Genomic DNA, 26,288 nt, shown 5'->3' on the forward strand with positions numbered 1-26,288 from the left:
CAATAATTTTAGTTATTCTTGTAAGTTGTAACTAACTCCTGATTGACGAGAGTACTCTTTTTTCTTTTCTTTTCCTTTTACTTTATGAAAACATATGTATATAGGAAAGAAAGCATTTTACTGTTCAAGGTTAGCCTAAAAGAAATGAGTGATTCCAATATGTCACGAGAGAATGCAATGTACACGCTCATTCCGATAAAAGTCTTAGGGTTTAAATGGTAATTGCGGTCAGGGCGGTCAAATCCATCTGCGGTCTGGACCACTCCATTTTTAAGGTAGACTACAGACCGCTGCGAACCAACTCTATTTGTATGTAAAAACGGTCCGCAGTTGGTCCGCTACGGTCTTGTCTCTGCTTTATTTAGATCGCACCACTGCAGACTACATTTGTTGAATGGTAAATAAAAAGCGGTTCAGTCTGCAGAAGAATTTGTCCGTCCCAACCACTGCAACCATTCACACCCTAAAACGATTTGCACTGTAGCATTTTGTTTTTATGTTTTTTTTTTATAATAAGATTAAATATTTACATTGTCGTCCTATAGCTACGTCCTCCTTCACCACCTCAAGTGCAAACATCCGAAACAATAATAAGTACATGATACATCCATTTTGAGTCTTCAAAAATCCTGAAAATAATTTTTATATTTTGCTCTTTGTCTTAAACATTATTTGGGTTCTATCAAACGACAAAAAAAAAAAAAAAAAAACTCCGGAAAACGATATGAACGTACTTAATTAATAGCTTCATATTTTTTTTTGCAAAGCTTGATCTGTTATTGATAAGACACCAATACCATGGTAACATTTGTGGCCTATTCTCAAATATATAACTTAATGAAATTAATGCAAAGAATACAAAGTTTATGATGGCGAGAGACAAAAAAAATGACTTAATTAAGTCCCAAGTCCTAACCATATAAACATTTATCCTGTATTTGTACGAGTCAATAAGTGCATGGGTGATGCCACCAATCTTTTACTTTGTGTAGTCTACAAAAATTAATGGGTAACGTTACTTTTTGTATCATACAAAAAATATTAATGGGTAAACTGAGGAGTGAGGAGGAAGGGAGTGCACCATATCCCATTTCTTTCATGGTAAGGGGGAATTTGAGAGTGATGGGGGCTCGACTCAACAAAATCCTTCTTAGTTACTCTTTCTATTACAAAAGATGATGTTCCAAGATTTTCACATAAAATAATAAAGGACATTGATTCTCAAGGATTTCAAGTCCTTGATTGTGATGATCTGTTCGTCAGTGACATTGATTCTCATACAATTACTCTCCAAACATTTTCACTATTGTCTTAATTCTTTTCATAAAGGATCTTTTAAAATAGTCAATGATGATAAGTCATGTGTTAAAGGAGGAATTTATCTTCTTTTCTATAGTTTTAGTCTTTTGATCGTAGAATGGTAAAACGGATAAGCTAGCGCGTCCTAGAGTAAAATCGTATCAAATTACTCATTTAAACAATTTTCTTTCTAATTCTAATTGACTCTTTTGAGGTGATATTGTACTTTGCTACAAAAAAATGCTTTTAATAACTTACATGTGTAGACGAAATATGGGCCCAATTAAAAAGGCTTTACATAAAACCGACCCGGACAGACTCGACACGGATCGACCCGACCCGTCGACGCAAGTAATACCGTACAAAAAAAATTGACAATCTTGTTCGTCTCCTCCGGCACAACAAAATTGTTTCTCCTCCTCCTCCTCTTCGGCCAGATTTTTCTCCCGTGTTCTGTAATCTCCGATAGATTTGTGACAACAGCTCTTTTTGTTGTTTCCCTATAGATTTTATATATATAATAATATTTGCCTTCTTCTTTGTTTTGTGTTTTTCTTTTCTACTTTGGTTCTGTTCTATTCGTTTCCTTTTTGTGTTACCTTGTTTTTGGTTTTTTGTTGATCTCAAATCATTGCTTTACTATACTAATCTTCAATTCGATTCTTCATTGGTCTCTACACGAACGAGAAGAATACACAAATTGGAGCGTCACTGGTACAAATTATTTGCTGCTTTGTTTTGCTATTTAGGGCTTTTCGATGAGTTTTTTTTTTTTTTTTTTAATGTGTATTCGAAAGTGAGTTCGATAGTATGTGTTATGCTTATGCAGGAGGTTGATGATATAGGATGAATCAAGGAGGGAACACTCAGGCCGTAGCACCAATAGACCCTAATTCCATTGAGGTAATTAACAATCTTTTGTTCCGTCTTGAACCAATTGATTTTGCTGTCTTTGATGGGTAAATTATGTTGATCTTTATAGCAAGTTATATATGTTTGTTAGTGCACCTTTGTAAATGTTTAGAGGAATTTTGCATATTCAGTATGTTTATGCAGTAGAAGAAGAAAGTGATTTTTGATTTTAGACCTGGTGTGTGTGAACTTCAGAAATTTCATTCTTCTCCTTAAGAATAGTATTTTTTACCAATGCCTTGGAGCCTTATGGTTTTCTCTAGTAATTTACCTTTCTAAAAACATCTCAAAGATGTAAACTGTTAAGTACTTTTTGCTATATCAATTCTTAGGTTTGGTTAAGACACTTGGCTGTTGTTGATCACTTATGCATGAACGTTTGAAGGTGTAATGTTTAAGGTTCTTTCTGATTGACTTGAGACTGTGGAAGGCTTTTTAGCGTATATATAGCCTTGATTAGAGATGAAAATATCTGTTTGTTGTTTGTCTATATTTCTTTTCACTCTTTGGCTTTTTTTTGTTGTATCTTTATTGTAATAAAGATGAGGATTCCCAGACCTTTTGCCACTACTAATGGTTTTTTCTCTGATGCAGAATCGATATGGTGTTGATGGAAGCCAAGTACATAAATATTCATATCAATACTCAACTGGGTCTGACAGTGCCCCATGGACAGGACATTCTGCTGAACATCAGGCTGTGGATAATGGGAACTATTTAAATTCAGACTATTACTATCCACAGCCAACGGGGCCTGCCACAAGCAATGTTCAAGAGATACCGAATACTGCGTCCTTACTAGCTCATCGACGTCTGCAACTGCAAATGTGGCACAAGATTATAGTGGATATACGCCATACCAGACCTCTTCTGACCCACACAACTATTCAAACACGGGATATTCCAATTACTACAGCGCCTATCAACAGCAACCTAGCCAGTCATATCCTCAGCCTGTAGGGGCGTATCAAAACACAGGTGCTCCTCAGCCTCTTTCCTCATTTCAGAATCCAGGATCTTATGCTGGGACTGCAAGTTATTCAGGAACTTACTACAATCCTGCTGATTATCAGACTGCTGGAGGTTACCAGAGTACAAATTATAACAACCAAACGGCTGGAAGTTACCCAAGTACAAATTACAGCAATCAGACTCCTGCTTCAAACTATAGCAATCAGACTCCTGCTTCAAACTATAGCAATCAGACTCCTGCTTCAAACTATAGCAATCAGACTCCTGCTTCCAACTATAGCAATCAGACTCCTGCTTCCAACTATAGCAACCAGACTCCTGCTTCCAACTATAGCAACCAGACTCCTGCTTCAAATTACAGCAACCAGACTCCTGCTTCGAATCAGGGAAACTATACCTCAAACCCTTATCAAAATTATACTCCTGATGCTGCTAACACACCTAGCTCTACTATTGCAACCGCAACACCTGTACATCATCAACAGAACTACCAACAATGGTCAGAATATTACAGCCAAACAGAAGTCCCCTGTGCCCCGGGCACAGAAAAGTTGTCTGCCACAAGTGCATATAGTCAGAGCTTTCCAGTTACAGGTGTTACTAATGAAATGCCTGCTTCAAATAGTCAGCCTGCTCCGTCTTATGTCCAACACTGGGGGCCGGAAACTGGCGCATCCCAACCACCTTCTCAGCAGGTTTAGATTTTACTTTCATGAGGGAGTATACCAAATTTGCGTCACTAAGTTTATTTGCATTCATAAAAAATTTCTGCTTGCAGCTTATTGATAAATGTGTGTTATCTCCTTATGAATTTTGAAGTTGGTAAAAGAGTGATAGTAACTGACCTGTTAGCAACTAAGCAATACTCCATAGAATTAATTCTTGAATTTTATGTGAAAACAGTTTAGACGTAATCTCTTATTGCTTTCTTTTATCATTCTCACAGCCTGGTGGAGCTGTTAGTACCTCTAATGATCCTTACTGGGTGCATCAAACACAAATTCTGCAAGCTCATCATCATGTTCCTCCTCAAAATCACTACCAGAGTCCTCTGGAGATGAAACCCTTATATGAGACCCCCTTTCAGGGTCATCAGAGAGCTACATATCCTCAAGAAATGAACTCCCAGTCTTCCTTTCACCAGGCACCGTTAGGCTATCACCAGCCTACTCAGACAACACCGTCAGTAGATACACAAAGGGTAAGCAAAGTACAGATTCCAACTAACCCTAGAATTGCTTCAAACTTGCCATCAGGTTTTACCAAAATGGATAAAGATAGTTCAGCGGCAGGTGCAGCCCAAACACCTGCATATGTTAGTGTTTCAATGCCAAAGTCGAAAGACCATGCCACTGCTATGCCTGAGGTAAGATTCCTTTTTTCTATTGTTGATTACCTAGCAAGTGAAGTAGATATAATTGTTGGCCATTGTAAATTGGTGTGTAGCCTAGAAACTTCCCGAAATCGCTTCGTGGGTATGTTGAGAGGGCACTTGCTCGCTGCAAAGATGATAAAGAAAAGGCGTCGTGTCAGGCTGCCCTGAGGGAGGTAAATGTTTGTAGGAATTGTGAACGCTCAGTTGTTAGAATTTTGTAGCAGGATAAATGTTTCTTTTTCAGACACTCTCTGTGCTCATCTTAATATTATTGCGTATTTGAATTAACTTACTTCCGTGTAAATGTATAGTAGAATACCATGTTAATTTTTGGTTGCTTTGCATGTTGATGCTTATTTTTGTATTTCTAGATCATCACCATTGCGAAGGCTGATGACACTCTTTATACTCGGGACTGGGATACTGAGCCTCTTTCAACTGTCCTGAACACAAATGTGACTAACACTGGGTATGGCCCTTATTTCCTCTCTCATCTCCTGTCTGCTTGATCTATAACTTTCGTTCTTCCCTAGTATATGGTTGGAGCATTTACTTTCTATTTTCTGCTAAGATTTACACTGCAATGCAGGTCGAGCTCCACTGTTATATCTTCGTTACAAAATAAGAGCCCAACAAGACGACCCAAAAGTAGATGGGAGCCGTTACTGGAAGAAAAACCGTTTGTCAAGCCAGCTTCAACTTTCAGTGGTGCTGTTAAATTTGGAGCTTGGAATCACCAAAATGAAAATAACAAAAAGGTTAACCTTTCTCTTCTTATTATATGATGCTATTGGTGAATGTGTATTTAGCTGTTAGAATTTGGTTCTGATAAGAAATTTTGCAGAACTCTGAGATTTTTCAAAAGGTGGATGCTGCCATTGGCTTCAAGCCCACTTATTCTGGGCAAAATTCTGCAAAAAAAAATTTCCAGCGGTCTGTCAAGCGACAGCGGTTTTCTGGTGGTGCAGCTACGGCCATTGATGACGAGGCATCTAGTGATAGTGACAAGGATTTGACACCTTACTATTCCAGTGCAGTGGCACTTGCTAGTTCTGCCGAGGAAAAGAAGCGACGTGATAGTCGTTCCAAGCGTTTTGAAAGAGTTCAAGGGCACAACCGAGGGAATGATCTTCCGAAACCCAAGAATGCAAATGTTGGAAATTTGCATTCTAGAAGAGCCACTGCCTTGAGGCTTAGTAAAACTTTTGATGAAAGTGGCAGCAGAGCTGTGGAAGACATTGACTGGGATGCACTAACAGTTAAAGGAACTTGCCAGGAAATTGAGAAACGTTATCTCCGCCTTACCTCTGCACCGGATCCTGCCACTGTAAATATCACTATCTTAAACCTCGTAATCTTTTCGACACCCTGGCTGATTTTTCTTTGACTTATTTTCAGGTAAGACCAGAGGATGTGCTGGAAAAAGCTCTGTTAATGGTTCAGGATTCTCAAAAAAATTATCTTTATAAATGCGATCAGCTAAAGTCTATTCGCCAAGATCTCACAGTACAACGGATACACAATCACTTAACAGCTAAGGTATATTATTGAGTTCAGAATGATATTGAGTGTTCTTGCTTGTAGGATCCATTTTCTGGTGGAGGGTTTTATCGTAGTTACAGGACCTGTCACCCAATTAGCATATGTATAATGTTTACATGTTCAATGTCTATTTCAGGTTTATGAAACACATGCTAGATTGGCTTTGGAGGCTGGGGATTTACCTGAGTATAATCAGGTTGGTACACTAGCACACTTCATATTTTTGAATAGTAATCGTCAATGTCTAGATCAAAATGGATATTGAAAAACTTCTGTTTTTCCTAATTTAAAGAGTACCAACCTATAAGCATTCAGAGTGTGTAGATCAAATCGGTATTAAAAAACTTGTCCTTTTTTTCCTAATTTAAAATATACCAACATCTGCGAAAATTTCACTGGTGTCTCACTGTCAAATAATAAATAAGCAACATGTCATGCAAGACCTCAGAGTGAAGTGGGTTTGGAAACAGCTGGCAACTATAGTTTAACAAGTAGAAAATTTTGGGTTTCGAGTTATGCCTCTAGGTTCTAAAATCAATATAGTAAACGTTGATAAAATTGTGGAAGATGCTATGGACATAATGGTAGGCAAGTTGACGCATATTTCTGATGGCTTGTTACTATGGACTACGACTTTGGTTTGCATAAATTCTGCAATATAATGATACTGTTCCACCAAGTCTTGTAGAATACATCTGTTGCATATTCCTGAGGAGTCTATTTTAATCTCAGGTATTTTTTAGTGTTGCTGAATTGGTTTATATTTTATGTTACAGTGCCTGTCGCAGTTAAAGACTCTTTATGCGGAAGGTATAGAAGGATGCTCTCTGGAGTTTGCTGCGTACAGTCTACTATATATTACCCTACACTCTAACAACAACCGAGAATTGTTATCATCTATGTCCAGGTTAGTACGTATAAATATCCATCTCTGGGCTCCGTTTAAGCATGATGCGTGATGAGAAATTTTGATAAATTAAAGTTTCGTAGAAAGATCAAAATATGGTTTTGAGTGACCACCTGGGAATAGTATTGGAATTATATATGTTCACGCTACCTATCTGATAGTTTAGGTTTTGTAACATCTCTTCCTACCAGTGCAAAGAGGTTACTCCTTTGAATTGGGTGTGTGTGCATGAGATTGAGTATTTTTGTGATCTCTGTTCCGTAGATTATCCGAAGAAGCTAAGAAGGATGAAGCAGTTAGACATGCTCTTTCAGTTCGGGCAGCTGTAACATCAGGAAATTATGTTATGTTCTTCAGACTCTACAAGACTGCACCAAACATGAATAGTTGCCTCATGGGTAGGAGACATATTACATAGGAAAACTCTTTTGATACGTTTAAACAATTGAATGGCTAGATATGTAAGGATATGATGAAAATGTTATGTTTACAGATCTCTATGTGGAGAAGATGCGTTACAAGGCTGTGACTTTTATGTCTCGGAGTTGTCGGCCTACAATCCCGGTTTCATACATAGTCCAAGTGTTGGGCTTTACTGGTGCTGCAAGTGAAGGTACTGATGAAAAGGAGACCACTGGTTCGGAGGAGTGTTTAGAATGGCTAAAAACCCATGGTGCTAACCTCATTACTGACAGTAACGGAGATATACTGCTTGATACCAAGGTAAGTCTTCTTTTGGATTTGCCATATCCTTTATTATAAGACTTGAAGTTCATTATGATTCTCAAGATATGGATTGAGGAGTGGTTTTGTGTTATTCCTTGTGCAGGCGTCATCAACGAGTCTCTTCATGCCAGAACCCGAAGACGCAGTTGCTCATGGAGATCGAAATCTAGATGTCAATGACTTTTTTACACGTACATGATGAAAAAATTTAATGTTTGATGTAGTCTGATGGGAGTAAAAAGAAGAAGCAATAATGCTAAAATGAAGTTCATCATAACTTTTGGTCTGAAAGGAGAACAATGAAGATAATTCCAAGGCTCTCTGGCTTCATCAACATCCTCAGCCCCACACACAATTTCAGGTATGATACTTTTAGGTTTATAATACTTCATAGTTGTAGTAGGAAACTTTTGGAACAGAAGCTAAATGTGTTTGTAATTCGTTTTTGTGAATATGGAAGTCCCTATTCTTTCTTTATACTTTTTGAGATAAGGGTATCCAGGAAACATACCTTTATATATATGAAAAAAAACAATTTTCATTAAAACAATTCAAGGAATTACAAACAGAAAATACAAGTATGTTTTGATTTGGGTCTTTTAGCATTTTTTCCCTTCCCTCTTCTATTTGTTTTCACCTCCGCTTGTTCTTGCTACCAAGTAACAAAGTGAAGTAAAACAAAATCCTAAAAAAGAACCCGAAAGCAACTGTGACGAGCAAGCAATTCCATTTACTCAGCTGAACAACACCTTGATTCTTCAGTATATCAGCACCAGTGGTCAAACAAGTCGTGCTCGATATCGTCACCCCGAGCGACTTGCTCACTGAACCAAGCAGATTCAGCTTCATCACTTCTGGTAATTCCCCTAATGGCGTATTGTCGAAAATCTGAACTCCTCTCACGAAACACTTGGTCGCATCAGAGAACTCGTTCTGTAAAACCGCTTCGTAGGGGTATTTCACCAAAGACAGGTAATGAAACCAAATCCAGTAATCAGGGATACGGTTTCTGTTGATGAAGAATCCACTGAACAGCAAGAAGTAAGCTAAAATAGCGACGACGATTATGTAACCCAACATCACACTCGGAACCACACCTGATAGAAACGTGACAAAGGAGCTTCCTGACCAGAACGACGCTAAAATGATCAAACAGTAAAACAAAAGGCCCATTGGGCCTCCTCCCAAGCCTACAGCCCAATACGTCGTCGCCGCGAAAGCAAGGGAGAGGAAGATGAGCGACGGGATAGAGACGATGGCGTGAGAGAGAACGTAGGAGGATCTCCGGTAAGCGTTGTAAGCGGTTTCCCTCATGAAGATGTAACGTTCCTGGAGAAAAACTGGTAACGCATCGGCGCAAGTGTAGAACATTGTAGACATCGCGAAGGCGAAGAATCCTAACCGCTCTTGAACTCCTTTTGGAGAATTGTCTAGCCGCCAGAACACGGTGGCGAGGATGAATCCGGTAATAACGACGGAGGCGACTCTGATTCCGAATAGCTCAGGTTGTCTTCTAGAATTAAGCATTGATCGTTTCGAGAGAGTTTTGATTTCGATCCACATCGGATTCGCGAATTCAGGAACAGCTAGGGTTGTTGTGGAGGTAGCGGTTGTTCCGCCGTTAGCGACGGATTCGCCGCCGGAAACTAGCTTTCCTCTGCTAATACTAGCGGCGATTGCTTCCTTCAGTGTTAGATTTGGGTACGGTGACGAAGGAGGAGTCAACGGCGGTTGACGATTGTTCTGTTTCTTCATCTCTTGCCATTTTTTGTTGAATTCGACTAATCCTCTTGTTCCTCCGGCTGATCCTTCAAGCTCACGGATGAGATCTAAGGCGAACTCGGTTCGATTCTCGTTCTCCGGTATCGGACTCCCGAACTCGGAGAAAAAACGCGGAAGACTCGCCGGAGATCCGCTGTACACGGTGTGACCACGGGATAAGAAGATTAACCGGTCAAGCAAACTGAGAACTCGATGACTCGGTTGATGAATCGACATAATCACGATACTGCCACTCTGAGCAATCCTCTTCAACACTTTAACAACCATGAACGCACTCGTTGAGTCCAAACCAGAGGTTGGTTCATCGAGGAAGAGAAGTATCGGATCATGGATTATATCAATTCCGATTGATACTCGTCTCCTTTCACCCCCGGAGATCCCACGGTGACCTTCGTCTCCGATGATGGTTTTAGCTGCGTTTCTGATACCTAACTGATCAATCAAAGCTTGCACACGAAGCTTCTTCTTTGATTTAGGTAAACTCCTCGGGAGACGAAACTCAGCAGCGAACATTAGTGTTTCTTCTACGGTTAGCATAGGGAAGAGAAGATCATCTTGCATTACATAGGCTGAGATGACTTTGAGCATTCGGGATTGAAGTGTTTCTCCGTTTAGCTTCACTGTTCCTTTCAAGCTTCCTTTAGCTATACGGTTAGCTAATGCATCGATCAGTGTTGATTTCCCCGAGCCGCTAGCTCCAAGAACGGCCATGATCTCTCCATCTCGAGTTTCACCGGATATGTTGTTGAGAAGGGTTTTAGTATTTGGCATCACCGTTTGAGCTATCTCTGGATCCTCTGTATTTCCCCGTGGAAAGAGGTTACGGAACTCTAGTTTTCGACGAACGGAGACACTGTAAGTGAGATTGTCGAAAGAGAGAACGAATGGAACAGTACGCATGTAACCATCGTCGTAGTCTTGGTTGAAAGACTCGTGAACTGGAGTCTCGTCTCCGATGTCCATTTTCCTTACGTCACTGACGTTCTTCAGAAGTTGTCCTAAAGTGGAATCGTGAACAGAGGAGATGGCGTTGAGCTCCATGGAATCATCATCATCAGCTGCTACAATACGAGCCATAGTAACAAAAATGGAGTTAAAAGTGTTTAATAATTGATCAACAAATAAACTACCTTAAACACACACTCATAACTTTCTCCCTCACTCTCAAAGATAAAGAAGAAGAGACAGAAGTAGTGTGTTTGCTTTTTTAGTTTATGGGACTTTGGTTGGATATGTATGCCTCAGTCTGTTATCTTACTATATACTTATATAGAGGTTCTAGCGCATGAAGAGACGTGTTTGTATGTGTGAAGACACCGAAGGCTATGCTAAAATTAAATAAGAAAGTCTCGCTGAGTTGCATGGGAAAGGTATGTTAGGTTTATATTTTGACTGTTTGGATGTAAATGCGTTTTTGATTTATTGTTTATTTAATAAGGGGGAAGGTGAAGAGTCGACCTATTAAAACCAAAGTGGAATTACCAAATACGTTCTTTTCTTCTTTCTTTTTTTTTTGGTAACGAGAACAAAAAAAACGGTGGGCAATGCCACGTGGCGAAATGGGTTTTATTGACTTGTAATTAGCCAATTAGGTAAAGGGTGTTCGTTCATCTAACATAGGCATGGGACGAAGACTTTCGTGTGTGTTTCCCATAGCTCCGGCCCCTTCATTAATGGTTATTATTCTAGTTTTTTTCATACTTGATTATATATTTTGACTGAATGTTCGAGTTCTTTTTATAATGTAAAATTGATCAACTTAAATTCCAGTTACGTCTTCCTCTGTGTCCACCTCTGTAAAGAAGAGCTTTCAAGTTCATTATTATGATATAGAGGTAACACCTAGTTAGAAGAATCTAAGATGTGCCTTTTTGTGTGTAAAATAGTATTCTCCGACTGCATTAGGTTAAAAGCAATTTAAAGAAAGCGAAAACGACAAATTTTCTACTATGGTAGTCAAAGCTTGATTTAGATGATTGATGAGGTAGTTAGAAAGCGAAAATATTATCTATAAAAAAAAAAAAAAAGTCATGCAATATTGATGCCTACTTGTAAATGGGTTGTACTACATGTGAAATAGTATTAGTATATACTCAAGGATCTAGGGATGTAGACTGATGTTTTATATTGGTCTATTTCAAAGTCGGTCCACAATAAATGGCTACAGGGCTAGCTTAGCTTCACTTGCCGAACTTAATTAAAAATCCTAGAACGTAATTAAATACCTAACACAATGCCGGGAAAATCTTCAACACGCACATGCAATGTTCGATTCAAGTTATCTAAAATAAGATACTGTATACTAAGGTTCGAGTCAATGCTTTGTAACCAAAAAATTTGGGATTTTAAGCCCTTATTATGTTAAATTAAGTCTTCGAACTCTAAAAACTTTCTATATTCAGATGGTTAACTATAGTAAGACTAAGAATAATGAACTTAAATTCAGAACGTAGTTGTTAATATATTTTCTTAGCCGAGTCGGTTTATGAGTCTTTGTTATATGACAAGAGATTAGGCATCCAAAAAAACTTATAGATTAAGTCATAGCTTATATAATATGGACACGCTTGACGCATGTCTACATTACGTATGTGTGCACACTTATGTTGATAGGCAACTGCAAGCATAACAATATTGTAGCAATCATTTATTGCAACACCCTAGCTCCGGACGAACTAGTTAGTTAACTATAAGCCTATTCGAATGAAAATTTTGTCTGAGCTTTCAATATCGTCGAGTGGTTGTGCCATGTTCTAGGTTCTTTCTTTTGTATATAGGACTATTCTATACCGGTTTAATTACTGGAACTTTTGGTATATGATGTGATATTTATTTTTAATGCTATTTTGAAGATCATTTTTTATTTGATAATCTATTTTGAAATTCATGTTTCTGTGTTTTATACTTTCTAACTATACCAAAGTAGGTTTTGCAATTATGGGCGAAGCTGTCATGTGGTTTCTATTAAATAGTATATATGTAATCGCTGAAAAACTATCTTATAGGCACATGGGCGGTAGCCCATTTTAACATTTTATGAATATATATTTTGGAAGTCTAAAGAGTTACTAGTAAAATTGTTTAAGGTTATATAAAATTAAAATATTTATCCATTCGCTATGATTTTTAATTTGTTAGCTTTTTTCTTTTGACAAGCTTTTTGGTAGCTAATGTAGATTATCTTTAAGCGATATTAAACTGCAGATATTTGAGATTTCAACCCAAAATTCATTCAGTATAAAAAAAAACATGTAGCATAAAATATATTGAGATGGGTCAATAAGATGACTTCGTTTATTTTTATTGTAAAAGAAGATGGCTTCATATTTATTGCGATGCATGTGGTGATGAAAGTCAAATATGTCACCAATATATTAGGTAATTTATATGTGAAGATATTATCGGGAAAGCTCTTGTTGTGTTAATGCTCTCTAGTAGCTTGTCCATGCACGACGAAACTTGGGAGAAGATCCTATGCATTCGATTTGGTACGTGTGACTCTTTGATCTCAATGCCATCTCTTTCTCTTGTGGCCCATATATATAATCTTACTTTCTATGGAATGCACATACTCATGTCCATACTAAAGAACAAACAAAAATCTACTAGAAAATACATATAACATATATCAGCGTTGGAAACATCAAATATCATTTAGCCAAAAGTTTAAAAGATTTTGAATAAAGCATTATAGAAAAATATATCAACGCTTCTAAGAATAAAAATAACGTGCGATTGTTCTTCTATAAGAGAATGTGGCCACTCAGTCACTCACCATTATCATTACTTTAGTTTATTAGCCACAACAAAATCAACTTCATCCGACAAAGTTTTTGGGAAAAGAATGGACATTTTTCAAAACTTGCTACCAAATTGATTTGTTGGAAAATTAATTGATACACATACTAATCACAAACTCCTCATCATCATGCAAATCACATACCACTTCTCTTATCAAAATCAATTTTATTCGTAACTCACTATCATACACCCACCTTCTAGAAATCTAATCCTAAGCGGACGGTGTTAGTGGTTAACATGTGTAAGCATTAAATGTGATGTAGGGAATGCTTACATTTCCAATTTCATTTTGACTTTTAGGTGATTAAATTTTATGTTGACTTTTTTTGCTTACTAACTTCTAACTACATTTCCCTTCTTGCCGCCACGATCAAAGGACGGGAAAGTTCATTTCTATTATTGTTTCAACAAAACTTGGAAGAGCGTAGCCAACTTTAAATTGATTTTGGTCCACACTAGCAGCTACCTTTTAAAATATTTGTTAAGATTTTTTACTAAAGTATCTTAGTATTAAATTTGGATCATATCAACTTTCAACTAAAACATTCTTATTAGAAGAAAAATTAACTTCCAACTAATTTGGGCCACGTTAAAATCACGGGGCCTGTTGATTAGAGTTACCCATAAATAAATAAAACAAATATAATGTGTTCTCTTTTTGGACTTTTATTTTTTGTTTGAAACGGCTAAACTTATAACAATACATAACCCTAATTTTACTTTATTTTACAATCAGCAGCAGTCGCACTTATTGGCTTCCTTTGAGAAATCAGAAGAGAAAACGAACAATAATGGCTATGACAGATCTTCCACGTGATCTGTTGGAGAGTATACTCTCTAGGATTCCGTACGAGTCTCTAAGAGAGTTGCGATTTACTTGCAAACTGTGGAACGCTTTATTCAAAGATCGAGGATTCATAAAACAACGTTTCCACAAAGCAGCAAGGGAAGTGGTCGTGATGGCGTTTTCATGTGTTAATTTATTCAACTTTTATTTGGATGGAGATAACAACTTTGACGGGCTTGAATTCAAAACATTACATTGTGGTATCAGCTATCCTAACGTTATATCTGATATGTTTTACTGCGACGGTTTATTGTTGTTACGAACCATGGAAAATAACAAGCTTGGGGTTTGGAACCCGTGTTCGGGGAAATCCAGGTGGATCGAACTTATGTATCATATTCAATACACGAGAGGCATCTTTTCCCTTGGATACCATAAAGACTTGTGCGATAGCTACAAAGTCTTGAGTATTTTTGATAATCCAAAACCAGAGTTATATATCTATGAGTTCAACTCTGATTCATGGAGGTCTCTTGATGACGTCATTCTCGGCTGCATGATAAAATCTCGTGGGGTGTCTTTACAGGGGAATACTTATTGGATTGCTTCACAAGTCAAAGACTTTTTACTACTAAGTTTTGATTTCACAACAGAGACATTTGGACGTCTAAATCTTCCACTTCAGCGTCTTGGCTATGAAACTTTGGCTCTATCAGTTGTTAGAGACGAGCAGCTTTCGACTTTGCAACAAAGTTTGGATACAACAAAGGTGGAAATTTGGGTGACTAGCAATGATAAGATTGATCAGACCAAAGTCTTGGCGTGGACCAAGTTTTTGGCAGTGGATTTGAACACTTATGATAAGCGTAAGTTTACGTGTGATGTAAGTTTCTTCATCGACCAAGAGAGGAAAGTCGCCGTATGTTGGGACAGAGGAACTGTTCACACTTTAGGGGAGGATCATCGCTACCAATGCATCCATTCTAATGGATTCGGAGAAGCTATGTTCCAAGGTTGGTTCAAATTCAACCTAAATAGAAAGAATTAACTTAGTAAAAACAGAACGTAATTTCTTGCGCATATCATTTATCTTTTTTTTTCTTTAACTTTCTTCTGCTGTCACTTTTCATCTAGCTCCTTTGTTTTTTTTTTAACAATTAAATCATGAATTTAAATTTATCTGATTCTCTTTGTTCATATATATAGTTGGTGTTAGAATCATATATTAATATATTTATCAGAACCCCATTGTCGGTTTGATCATCAATGCATGGTAATGATTTGGGTGACGACCAATGATAAGATTGATCAGACCAAGATCTTGTCATGGAGCAAGGTGTTGGCAGTGGAATTAAACACTTATTATGACCATAGGTTTACGTGTGATGTAATGTAAGTTTCTTTATCGACAAAGAGAATAAAGTCGACGTTTGTTGGGACAAAGAACAAGTATACATTTTTGGAGAGGATCATCACTATGGAAATCTCAATTTTGGAGGATATGGATGCGAACCTCTTTTCCAGCAGTTATGTTCCAAGGTTGGTTCAAATTTAACCTGCAGGTAGTATCTATAAGAAAGCATGTCAAATTCGGTTTACAAAAAAAAAAAAGCATGTAAAATTCCGGGTAGAAGAAAGATCGGAAATATGTGACAAATTCTCGAAAATCTTTATTTCACTCGGAAATAAGTGACAAATTCTGGTTACTAGTATAGCATGAGTGATGAGTAGATGACGGCGAAGGAAAAAACTTTACAAAGATGAGGATAGAAAATAGAGAAAATAAATTTGTATTTCTGCATGTAAAAACTTGAGGTACTGCCAACTTCATGAAATCTACTAAAAAAATCATAAAGCATTATATATTTTAAAAAAAAAGATTTGGAAAAGAAAAATCCGACTTGTAAAGGCTGCCTTTAAAAATTATAAATTCGTTAAATCATTCTACCAAATATATTTCAATAATCTTTTGTAGCAACATACCAAAACAAACAGGGCAGGGTCATGTCAGTATGTCTACCACTCACACAAGCCGAGTACCAAAACGGTATATGTTAACCGCACGTCTAACCAATTCGTAAACCAGTCAATTAATACTTCGATTGGAATAACAAACTCATAACGGACAATGGTTTGTTTGTTTAAAAAACAAAAAAAACGGACAATGGTTTATGAAGCTTTCCAACACAAATACAACTCTCACTCAGTTAAGACACAATCTCTTAACCAAGTCGCCTCTCGAAGCATAAGAATCAACTGGTGAGAAGGGTTATACCTTTAAGAGAATGTCTTCGTATGTGATATTGGCGTAAATGAGGTGCACATTTGTCTTGTCTGTTGGGTTTTCTAGAATTGCTCTAGCGACCTTCACAAATACGAAATAAAATGCGTTTTCAAACAGATACATTGGTTTCGAAAACAACATTAAACGCAAATGTAATCAGAAATACCTGGAACATAGGGGTGATGCCTGAACCTCCAGCAAGCATTCCAAGTTCCCTAAACTGAACAGGTCGATACTTGAACCTACCTTACAAATAAAAAAGGTAATAAAAACAACAAAAGTTTGAGACTCAAGAAAAGTAAATACTAACATATGTTTGATCAGCTAAGCACAAACATTTTAATTGAATGTACCTTAGACCATCTCCATTGGTTATTTTTTTTTTTGTGAGTGTATACTTACTTTTTTATAATTAGTTTTAATATTATTTAATTCAAAGTGTTTTTAGATTGTTTAAGAGTGTCCAAAAATGAACAAAAATGTCTTCAAGTAGAGATTTAAGACATATTTTGATACTCTTAAGACACTTACAATTAAATAATATTAGAATTAATTATAGAAATTTTGTAGACACTCCTCAAATATAAGTGATGGAGGTGCTCTTAGGTCTCTTTACGGCAAGATGGTCTCCAACAAGCATCTCCCCGAAATGATGAGACATCATTCTTTGTGGATACATCTAGTTGACAGCATTTGTGGATACATCCTCCTTCATTATCGTTGGGATGCGAAGCTCCTTATCTCTCATTGACCAGGCTACGAGAGACTCAGTCTTGCCACTCATCATGTGGCTCGTCCTTTGCTGTTGAATCTCAATGCTGCCGTTCATGTAAGTTTATCTTTCTTGTCTTTAATGTATGCAGTTTTGTGTGACCAAATCAATTTTTGGTGGTACCGGTAGAATCAGAGCTGAGCATTACTCTCTCTCTCTCTTTTATAGCAATCTCTGACTTGGTGTGAGCATTGCTTTGCCATTCACCCTCTTGTTACCACAGACTGTTGACACCAAGTGTGCAAGTCCTGTTTTAAATTCTATTACTCTGCCACTCTGCATGGTGTGCCAAACATATTTTTTGAACCTTGGCATAATACGCCAATGTGTGGCGGAAGAGACTCGCAGAGCCTATTTGAGAGCTGTAAAGGCTGATATGAAGATGAACCTTCCACATATGTGGACTCAATGTAAGCTTCTTAATCTTCTTTTTTTTTTTTGACATAAATTAATTATAAGCTTTCCATATAAGCCAAGTTTCTTCACAACCATATTCATCACAACATCCATCAAAATCCTCTAAAACACAAAATCTAAACCTACAGTCTACAAATGAGCATGTTCATAAAGAAACGTGAATTTCAATTTACCTTGAGGGATAGGTAAGTAGCGTCATAGTAAAATATAAGTGGCATCGTATGTACATTTTGTGTACTACATAAATATTTTTTTAACCATTTTAATGCAATTGTTTCTTTAATTTATGTGTTTATGAGAGATGCATCTCTAAGTTTTTTAAACATATGATTTTGTGAAATCACATGGACTTATATAATATTTTGTAGGTTTATAAAGTAACTTAAAAAAAATTACAATTATTAGTTTATCTTAAAATATATATATATATGTATATACTAAATTAATTTTATAGTTTATATATCTTTAAAGCATATAGTTTTAGTATCTTTTAAAAACAGATAATTTATATATATATATATATATATATATAAATAAGCTTATATGTGTGATGTATCTCAACAATCGTAAATTTCAGAAATCCACTTTTTGTCACTATTAGCTTTTATCATCTGAAAACCACAAAGCTCAACTTCTCATGCTATTCAAAGGTAAATATCACAAATATAAGCTTCTTTCACCATTTAATTTTATAATCTCATAGCTCTATTATATATAAGTAACTACAATGTGGTCTACGGAACTAACTACACATATTACGTATATACTCTATAATACGTACGTTAAGCAAAACAAATCCAACTTTATAGATTTATTACACTTTACCTTTTCCATCGATTTTCTTCTAAGATTTTAGAATTTGCAATTTCAGTATTCTCATATATATAACTCAAATACTTTTTTTTTTTTATAACTCAAATAATTTATAATACGTATTTAATAGGAAGTTGGTGAACATATAACATGTTCCCAAAAAGAGTCTCCCTCTATTGTGCCGTGCAAGCAAAGGCACTACTAGCTATATCATTGCCTGGATGAATGAAATCAACCTATGCTAAGCCAAACTCTTTACCGAAATATCCTTATTACGAAAAAGTTTATTGATTACCATACTTGTTAATTAGGTCGAAAGATGGGAATAACGCATAAAAGTATATAATATAACAAAAAGAATTGATGAGTTAAATTTAAAACTTATAGTTGCAGACTTGCTGAAGAAGAAACAAACAAAAAAAAAAAATCCGATGATTGACCTAGTTCCTGATCTAGTGGAAGAAATCCTTGTTCGACTGCCCTTCAAATCCATCATCAATTTAAAAACCGTATCAACTGTCTAACTAGGCATTCATCTGATTGTTGAATTGTCATGCATCAAACGGACCTATCACCCCTTAGCGTTCTTAGACATTTCCTTCAATCTTTCAGGAAAAAAAAAACATAATTTGATAAATAAATAAAGATCCAATGAAAAAACAATTGACTGGAATTTTTTGACAAAATTTGGTGCCAAATATGGTTAAGTTCACAGTCCAGAGCCAAAGAAACTTGGTCTTGTCGTGGACTAAGTTCTTGTTCTTGGTAGTGGATTTGACCGTAAGTTTTTTTTTTCTTTTCTAAAATGAAAATTTATTCAACCAAAAAACCATGTTACATGTGAACGAATGAACCATATGTTTACGTGTGATGTAAGTTTATTCATCGACAAAGGATCATGACTACGGATATCTCAATGTCGGTGCATTTGAATGCAAGCCTTTTTTTATTCGAGCAGCTATTAGCTAACTATGTTCCAACTTCCAAAGTTGGTTCAAATTCAATCTAGAGGCAAAGGACACACATTGGTTAAAGTAAAGAGATTACTTGGTTAAAAATAGAACGTAAGTTCTTGCAACTCAGTTTTCTCTTTATAATTAGAAATTTTTTTAATTGATCTTATTTTTTGTTCTTATAGTGAATTTTAAATTATAGAAAGTAAAACAAAGATGCTCAATATATCTCGATTAGAAAAAACAACAACACTTTAATATTGTACAATGTATAAAACAGTATTGTGTGTTCCCTCCTTCTCCCTTCTGTACAAATAACACTATAGTGATGAAGATACTCTTCTTTTGGTCAAATCTTTTATCGTGTTTCTTCTCTAACCATTTGCGCAAAAACTTTGCTCATTGAGACACCTGCAATATCCCCCACTCCATTTACACTGAACTGCACAGTTGAGCCCACAACACTTGCCTCTGGCTTATCATCCACCACCATTGCCGCTTTCTCATCTTTTGCTTGGACCTGAAGCATGAACTCTAGGTTCCACAACAAATCTCCCATTGTTGGTCTCTCAATCCCGTTTTGTGCCAAACACTTCTCTGTTAAATCACTGTACTTCTTCATCTCTTCAAGCTTCACTTTCCCATCAAGAAAAGGGTCTATAATCTCTTCCATTTTCCCTTTCTTCACCAACTTCATCGCCCACTCTATCAAGTTCACTTTCTCTCTTGGAAGCGATGGATCAATGACTGGTCTCCCACATAGTACTTCAAGCATCACCACACCAAAGGAGTAAACATCGGATTTCTCAGTCAATTGTTGTCTGGTTAAGTACTCTGGATCTAGATAACCAAAGCTTCCTTTGACAGCGGTACTCACATATGTCTGATGATCAAGATCAGGACCTGTCTTAGACAATCCAAAATCCGCAACTTTGGCCATAAAATTCTCATCCAAGAGAATGTTAGCTGATTTCACATCACGGTGTCTGATTGCTATTGTCGAACCTGTTTGGAGATAATGAAGCCCTCTAGCTGCACCAACACATATCTCAAGCCTCTGTCTCCAACTCAATCTAGGGTTATCATTTGAGTCATAGAGATGATCTTTAAGCGTTCCCTTCTCCATATACTCATAGACAATGATCATTTCACTACTCTCATCGCAATACCCGATTAAAGAAACCAAATGGGTATGTCTAAACTGAGTAAGCATTTCAACTTCTGTCTTAAATTCAGCTAAACCTTGTCTAGACTGAGGAGCTCCACGTTTCACAGCTATCTCAGTCTTGTCCTTCAAGACTCCTTTATAAACTTTACCAAACCCACCTACCCCAACCACTAAGCTTTCATTGAAATCATCATTTGCTTCCTTGATTAGAGCCAAAGGGTATCTATGACCAATCTTTGAGCTCGAAAAAATCAAGCTCTCACCTGTTTCATTCTTCTTAATCTGCTCATCTCCTCTAGAATGAACAGTCTGCATTTCTCTATTTCTTCTCCTTCTTTTCCTAATGCACCGCCAAAACAGTAAAGCAATACACAAAGCTGCAGCTAATCCAGCTATCATCAATCCGATATTCGGATTCGAACTCTTGTTACGCGAAGAGCCATCAAGGGAAACAGCATCAAAAGCATAAGTCATCGAAGACTTTTTACTACTGCTATGTTTCGATTTAACAACCGAGAGATTTGGAGGCTTGAATCTTCCCTTTCAGCGTCTTGGTTATAAGATTTTAGCCTTCTCAGTTGTTAAAGAAGAACAAATTTCGGTTTTGCAACAGAGTTTGGATACATCAATATTAATGGTAGAGATTTGTCTAACAACTTTCGGTTTGCAACAGAGTTTGGATACATCAATATTAATTGTAGAGTATCCCAATGATCAGATTGGAATAATCAGTAGAACTGGAACTGCATTTGGGGAGAGTATCCCAGAGCTTCAAGCTTTGCAGCCATAGACATGTTCATTTGCGGTGGCCCGCATCTTAGGATCTGCAACATAAAACCGAATGTTTCATTCTCTTTAGTATTCATTGATTTTGTTTCAAACAGTGACATATTTTGCAGTTTTGACAGAGGAAGGTTTACCCGAATATCAGGTGCTGGTGCAGGGCACTGAGCCTCAATCATTTCCTGTGATACAAATCCTACACCACCATCCCATGTTTCCGGAGGCTAATCATGGTCACAGAAGATGAACCAAACCACCAAGAGCGAGCAAAAGGAATCAAGAAGAGTATTCTTTATGTAATTACATTAGATGAACGCAAATAGAGTTGCATTTCCTTGCTAACCTGGTTCAAGACATAGTAGATTTTGAATCGATCTGGGTATGTGTTGGTAAGACCCTCCAATTCGTCCTGGAAATAGAAAAGTATTAATTCACATAACATTTAGTGTTTGAAATAGTATATGAAAACACAAAACTTGGTCTTGAAGCATACGAATGAGCAGGTGAGAAAGGTGATGAGCAGGTGAGAAAGGTGAGAAGCTTATACCTTCAAGAGAATATCTTCCTGTGTGACATTGGCGTAAATGAGGTGCACATTTGTCATGTCTGTTGGGTTTCTAGAATTGCTCTAGCGACCTTCACAAATAAGAAATAAATTGCGTTTTCAAACATACACATTGGCCTCAAAAACAACAGTAAAAGCAAATGTAATCAGACATACCTGGAACAAAGGGGTAATGCCTGAACCTCCAGCAATCATTCCAATTTCCCTAAACTGACCAGGTCGATACTTGAATTTACTTGAGTAAACACTACCCTGACAATAAAAGGTGATAAAACAACAAAAATTTGAGATCCAAGAAAAGTAAATACTAACAAGTGTGATCCTGATAGAAGAGAGCAGATCATGTTTTACTTAAGTATCTCGACATAAGCCAAGAGGCAGATCTTGTCCATCAGCGTAACAAAGGTTTAGTGAGAGAACAAAGGAAAAGAGAGCATTGTGGTTCCAGGAGTCACAGGCTGCGTTCATTAGCTGGGATGAGATCAAGATTGGTCTGCTTCAACGATTCAGCAAAGGAAAAGAGAGCATTGTGGCTGTTTACACGCAGAGTGATGAATTTAACTCTAAGGTGAGCAGATGGTCAAGCTGTCTAGATAGGCTTGAGAAATATCTCCTTGTGACTCACTGAAGAACAGTTAGAAACCCCAAATTCAAGTGGTGAGAAGACGGAAAAGGTAGCCTCTGACTGTGAGGAGAATAAAAGTGGGTTTGCTGACATAAAGAATGGAGAGACGCACGCACATGAGGAAGAAAAACAGAGAGAGGCCAACAAAAGTGAAACGGTCTACCAACTGTTAGAGGGAAAGGGAACACGAAGAAGAAGAAGAAGAAGGGATGGAAGAAGCCTCTAAAGCCTGTAAGATTTGAGAGTCTTAATGGCAACTTGAAACCTCGTTTCTCACATGGTCTAGAGGGACAACAAAGCCACAAGGAACAAGCGGCTGTACCAAATCATGCCTGACAGATGTTCGACAAAAGGTTTAGGTGAGATAATAGAATCAGGAGAAAGAAAAAGAAGAAGCGATGGAAGAATCATTCAAATAACTATAACCCATATGGAATGGCAGAGGGATGTGTGAAATATGAAAGAGTGATGCTGAAAATTGTTGCAAGATAGTGGAACTGTGGTCTGTTGAAATATTTGGTTGAGATGGGGAACAAGAAGACACGTTTCAAGATGAAGATGCACCACCAAACGTTCAACAAAAGGTTGTTGTGGCTGTTACAACAGAGGAAAAACATGATGAAGATGGAGTATGCGAGCAAGGGTATCAGGCACTACCTATATGTTCATCAATTGGTGTATGAAAAGCTGTCGTTGAGATATCTAACAGTTTTGAAGAAGGAATGGTGTAAGAAAGAGTCTTGAAAAGGAGAACATGTTGAGGAAGAGAGGAAGATAGACTATACCAAGCCACATAGGGTCAAGTGAAAAACTGTGAAGCTAGACTGGACAAAGCTAATTTGGCTTCGAAGATTGAACATGTTCATACGTGAAAGAATGGGGACAGTGAGAGGATCGCAGAGCCTTGACGTGACTTACATGACAGTTGGCGAAATGACTGACATAATAGGGTTGATAAGCTGGGTTGTGGCGTATTTAGAGAAGCAGGAAAAACAAATGCATCAAGTGATAATGGATAGTAGGAGTCAAAACAACTAAAGAGATGATGAGTTGGCTTAGCAGAAAGAGACACATGTTTAGACAGAAGCACAAGAAGAAGGTTATGACGTTCTTACCTTTTTACAAAATGAGAGTGATTGTTGACCAGATTTTCAGATTGAAGGGAAGGAAGAAACCTCATAAATCAACAGAGATCAAGCACAGGGGAGGAGAAGAAAACAAATGAGGAGATAAAGGACAGAAACTATGTGTGTGAGATGATGTTTCTGTTAAGAGTTACAAGCAGATATGATTTTGCTGGAGGAATATACCTAGTGTGCAGTAGCCTTCAAAAAGAGGATGCTTTGTTGAATATTTCCCGTCATCTAAGCGCATTTCTACTTATACGGCATATTGTTTGGGGCGTTGGAATGTCTGGAAAGGCTAATGTGGTGGGTTATAAGAACTGGATGATGAAGATGATTATGTCGTATGTGGGAGAAGCTGGACAGGACTATAAAGGACTTGAAGACTATATCTGGTCATTTGTTCAGGATCTTCAGAGAGAAACATAACAAGAAAGAAAGGTTTCTTAACTTGGAGAGTTTTAAGAACAATCACAAGGAAGAGTATCAAGAGAGAATTCTACTGCTGAACATGGATGTATCAATAACAGGATTTGGAATGGTTATGGGATGCAAGCTCTCCAAAGCAAGGAGTGTTTAGTGAAGAAACTTCTGGGCCACTTGATATTCAAAGGTAAGCACAAACATATGAAAATTAAAGGTACCTTAGGTCCCTTTACTGCAAGATGGTCTCCAATACACATCTCCTCGAAATGTTGAGACATCATTCCTTGAGGATACATCTAGTTGGCAGCATTTAAGGATTAAGTTAAAGAGAGAGAACAAACAAATCAAAAACCAAGTGAAGTTGAGAAGTGTTTTGAAGCATATATATACCTTAACCACAAGTTGAAAACGCCCAAGGTCTGAATCTAGTGTTATTGGGGTGTATGGCCTAGTAACATATTCTCCTTGAGCATTCAGTACACTATTGAGAAAGTCAACAAAACATCCATCAAAAACACTCTAAACACACAAAATCTAAAGCTACAGTCTACAAATGAGCATGTTCATAGCCAAACCCGCAAATGAGAGGCTGTCCAATGGGAAGACCCAAGACAGAGGTAGGAGTATTGAAAAGTGAAATTGGCGGCATTGTGACTGAGTGGTTTTTTATCGGTAAGCTTGAACTCCTTGAAATTCTCCGGATCCAAGCACACTATCCAAAAAAAAAAACACAACGATTTTACTCAAAAATCTTCAAGGAGAAACCCACATAAAGAAACGATTTTTTTTTTTTTTTTTGGTTCTCGTGTGCCCTTATTGCAATTCTCGTATACATTACCACTTACTTTACTTGTTTATAAACCCGAATTACTTCTTCTTTTTCTCATTTTTCTTGAGAAAGTCGGTAAAAGACTTCTTAACCCGTGATGATATGAGTTATTTACCGACCCAACCACTCTTTTGTTGGGTCGCTCCTCCCGAACCAACTAAATTTCGTATCTTACCCAATTACAATTTGGTTAAAGAAAAGAGAAAACTAATTTAATATGGGATCCTCCTTTACGTTTGTTGAACTTATATAAATAAATTATGAAACGGTGGAGTCACGCTATATGTTTTATCTTGGTTTAAATATAGTCAAATTATATATATTTTTTAAGTACATTTTATCTTTTTATTTGTACTTATTTACAAAGTTAATCCTTAAAAAATTTCTAAAAATACTATTATTTCAGAATTTGTTTCCTAAATATTTTACATTCCATTTCAACTAAAAAAATTACAGTAAAATCAATATGGAAACAGAAACTATGATATATTTAACCACACATTTTATATTATGTTTTGAAGATATTTTATCTTTTAATCCTTTGCAGACAAATAAAACAACAATTTGATTCCCATTTTGTTTTCCAAAACCTGTTAGTTTTGATTCTTAACGTAAAAAAAAAATTTCAATTCACATTTATTTAAATATTATAATTAATATCTATAAATTTAATCAAATTTTAAAATCTTACGAATATGTAAAATTAAAAAGTTTACAATACTATATAATATGGTTATATTGTAAATGAGTTATAAAAATGACATGTTAGAATTAATAAAATATCAGTAAATTTGTGTTAACACGTGTTAAATCCTTATTTTATTATTTGTCAACACTATTAATATTAGAATATTTGATATATAAAATTAAGTTGATTTAACTAAGATTGTGTAAAATAATTAAATCATTAAAAAAAAATGTGACTTAATCATAGCGTATAAATGACTTATTATGTATTTAAATCCCTTATTTTTGTTATAATAATTAAAAATTAAAATAGAATCTCAAACACCAAACAAAACAAACTAATTATGGTCATGAAGTATATTACAGATTAAAAATTAATATAAACATTTAACCGCACAAACGGCAGAAAATTTAGTTATTCCTATATTTGCAAAATATCTAATATTTAAATAATAAATACATATAAAATATAAATAATAATAAAAAATATATGCATGCAGTGTACCGCGGATTAAAATCTAGTAATATTATATTAAAGAGATCGTATCACAAAACCTTTAAGAGATGTGAAAGTGTGAGCAATAAGTGTATGTGAAAGTATGAGCAATAAGTGTAGTTGATTAGCCCAAACAGTGATAATATACAAAACACTTTAATCGTAAATGATTTATATTACACCAAATCACCTATAGTAGAGCTATCACATCAAATCACACGGTAAGTAGCTACCCATCATTGT

The 26,288-nt window shown here is 36.4% G+C and overlaps 2 protein-coding genes and 3 pseudogenes across 4 annotated transcripts; 2 read left to right on the top strand and 3 right to left on the bottom strand.

Annotated features, from left to right (window-relative positions):
- The first annotated feature begins 1,580 nt into the window (after nucleotides 1-1,580).
- Nucleotides 1,581-8,280, top strand: LOC104792752 (SAC3 family protein A). Its single transcript, XM_010518971.3, is given in 15 exon segments — nucleotides 1,581-2,013; nucleotides 2,129-2,202; nucleotides 2,806-3,003; nucleotides 3,006-3,878; nucleotides 4,130-4,549; nucleotides 4,630-4,731; nucleotides 4,930-5,027; nucleotides 5,148-5,316; nucleotides 5,403-5,885; nucleotides 5,957-6,097; nucleotides 6,237-6,296; nucleotides 6,877-7,007; nucleotides 7,272-7,405; nucleotides 7,501-7,730; nucleotides 7,837-8,280. Coding segments are annotated over 14 exon segments (3,192 nt in total). The 5' UTR covers nucleotides 1,581-2,013; nucleotides 2,129-2,145; the 3' UTR covers nucleotides 7,933-8,280.
- LOC104792751 (ABC transporter G family member 1 pseudogene) lies at nucleotides 8,231-11,163 on the bottom strand (annotated as a pseudogene). Its single transcript, XR_015559828.1, has one exon. The product of XR_015559828.1 is annotated as an ABC transporter G family member 1 pseudogene (transcript).
- A 2,920-nt stretch (nucleotides 11,164-14,083) lies between these two features.
- On the top strand, nucleotides 14,084-15,151 carry LOC104699320 (putative F-box protein At3g17500). The gene has a single exon (XM_010414640.2). The coding sequence runs from the start codon at nucleotides 14,108-14,110 to the stop codon at nucleotides 15,149-15,151; it is 1,044 nt and encodes a 347-aa protein (XP_010412942.1). The 5' UTR covers nucleotides 14,084-14,107.
- Nucleotides 15,152-19,574: 4,423 nt separating this feature from the next.
- Nucleotides 19,575-21,073, bottom strand: LOC104792753 (putative receptor-like protein kinase At2g39360 pseudogene; annotated as a pseudogene).
- Nucleotides 21,074-21,088: 15 nt separating this feature from the next.
- Nucleotides 21,089-24,864, bottom strand: LOC104699321 (NADH--cytochrome b5 reductase 1-like; annotated as a pseudogene). The gene is made up of 8 exons (XR_015559829.1): nucleotides 24,609-24,864; nucleotides 24,424-24,514; nucleotides 24,252-24,329; nucleotides 22,015-22,110; nucleotides 21,841-21,929; nucleotides 21,637-21,702; nucleotides 21,431-21,517; nucleotides 21,089-21,334 (listed from the first exon to the last, which is right to left on the bottom strand). The product of XR_015559829.1 is annotated as an NADH--cytochrome b5 reductase 1-like (transcript).
- Nucleotides 24,865-26,288: the final 1,424 nt, after the last annotated feature.

This window comes from Camelina sativa, chromosome 6 (genome assembly GCF_030686135.1).
Source record: "Camelina sativa cultivar CO46 ecotype springtype chromosome 6, ASM3068613v1".
Taxonomy (NCBI): domain Eukaryota; kingdom Viridiplantae; phylum Streptophyta; class Magnoliopsida; order Brassicales; family Brassicaceae; genus Camelina; species Camelina sativa.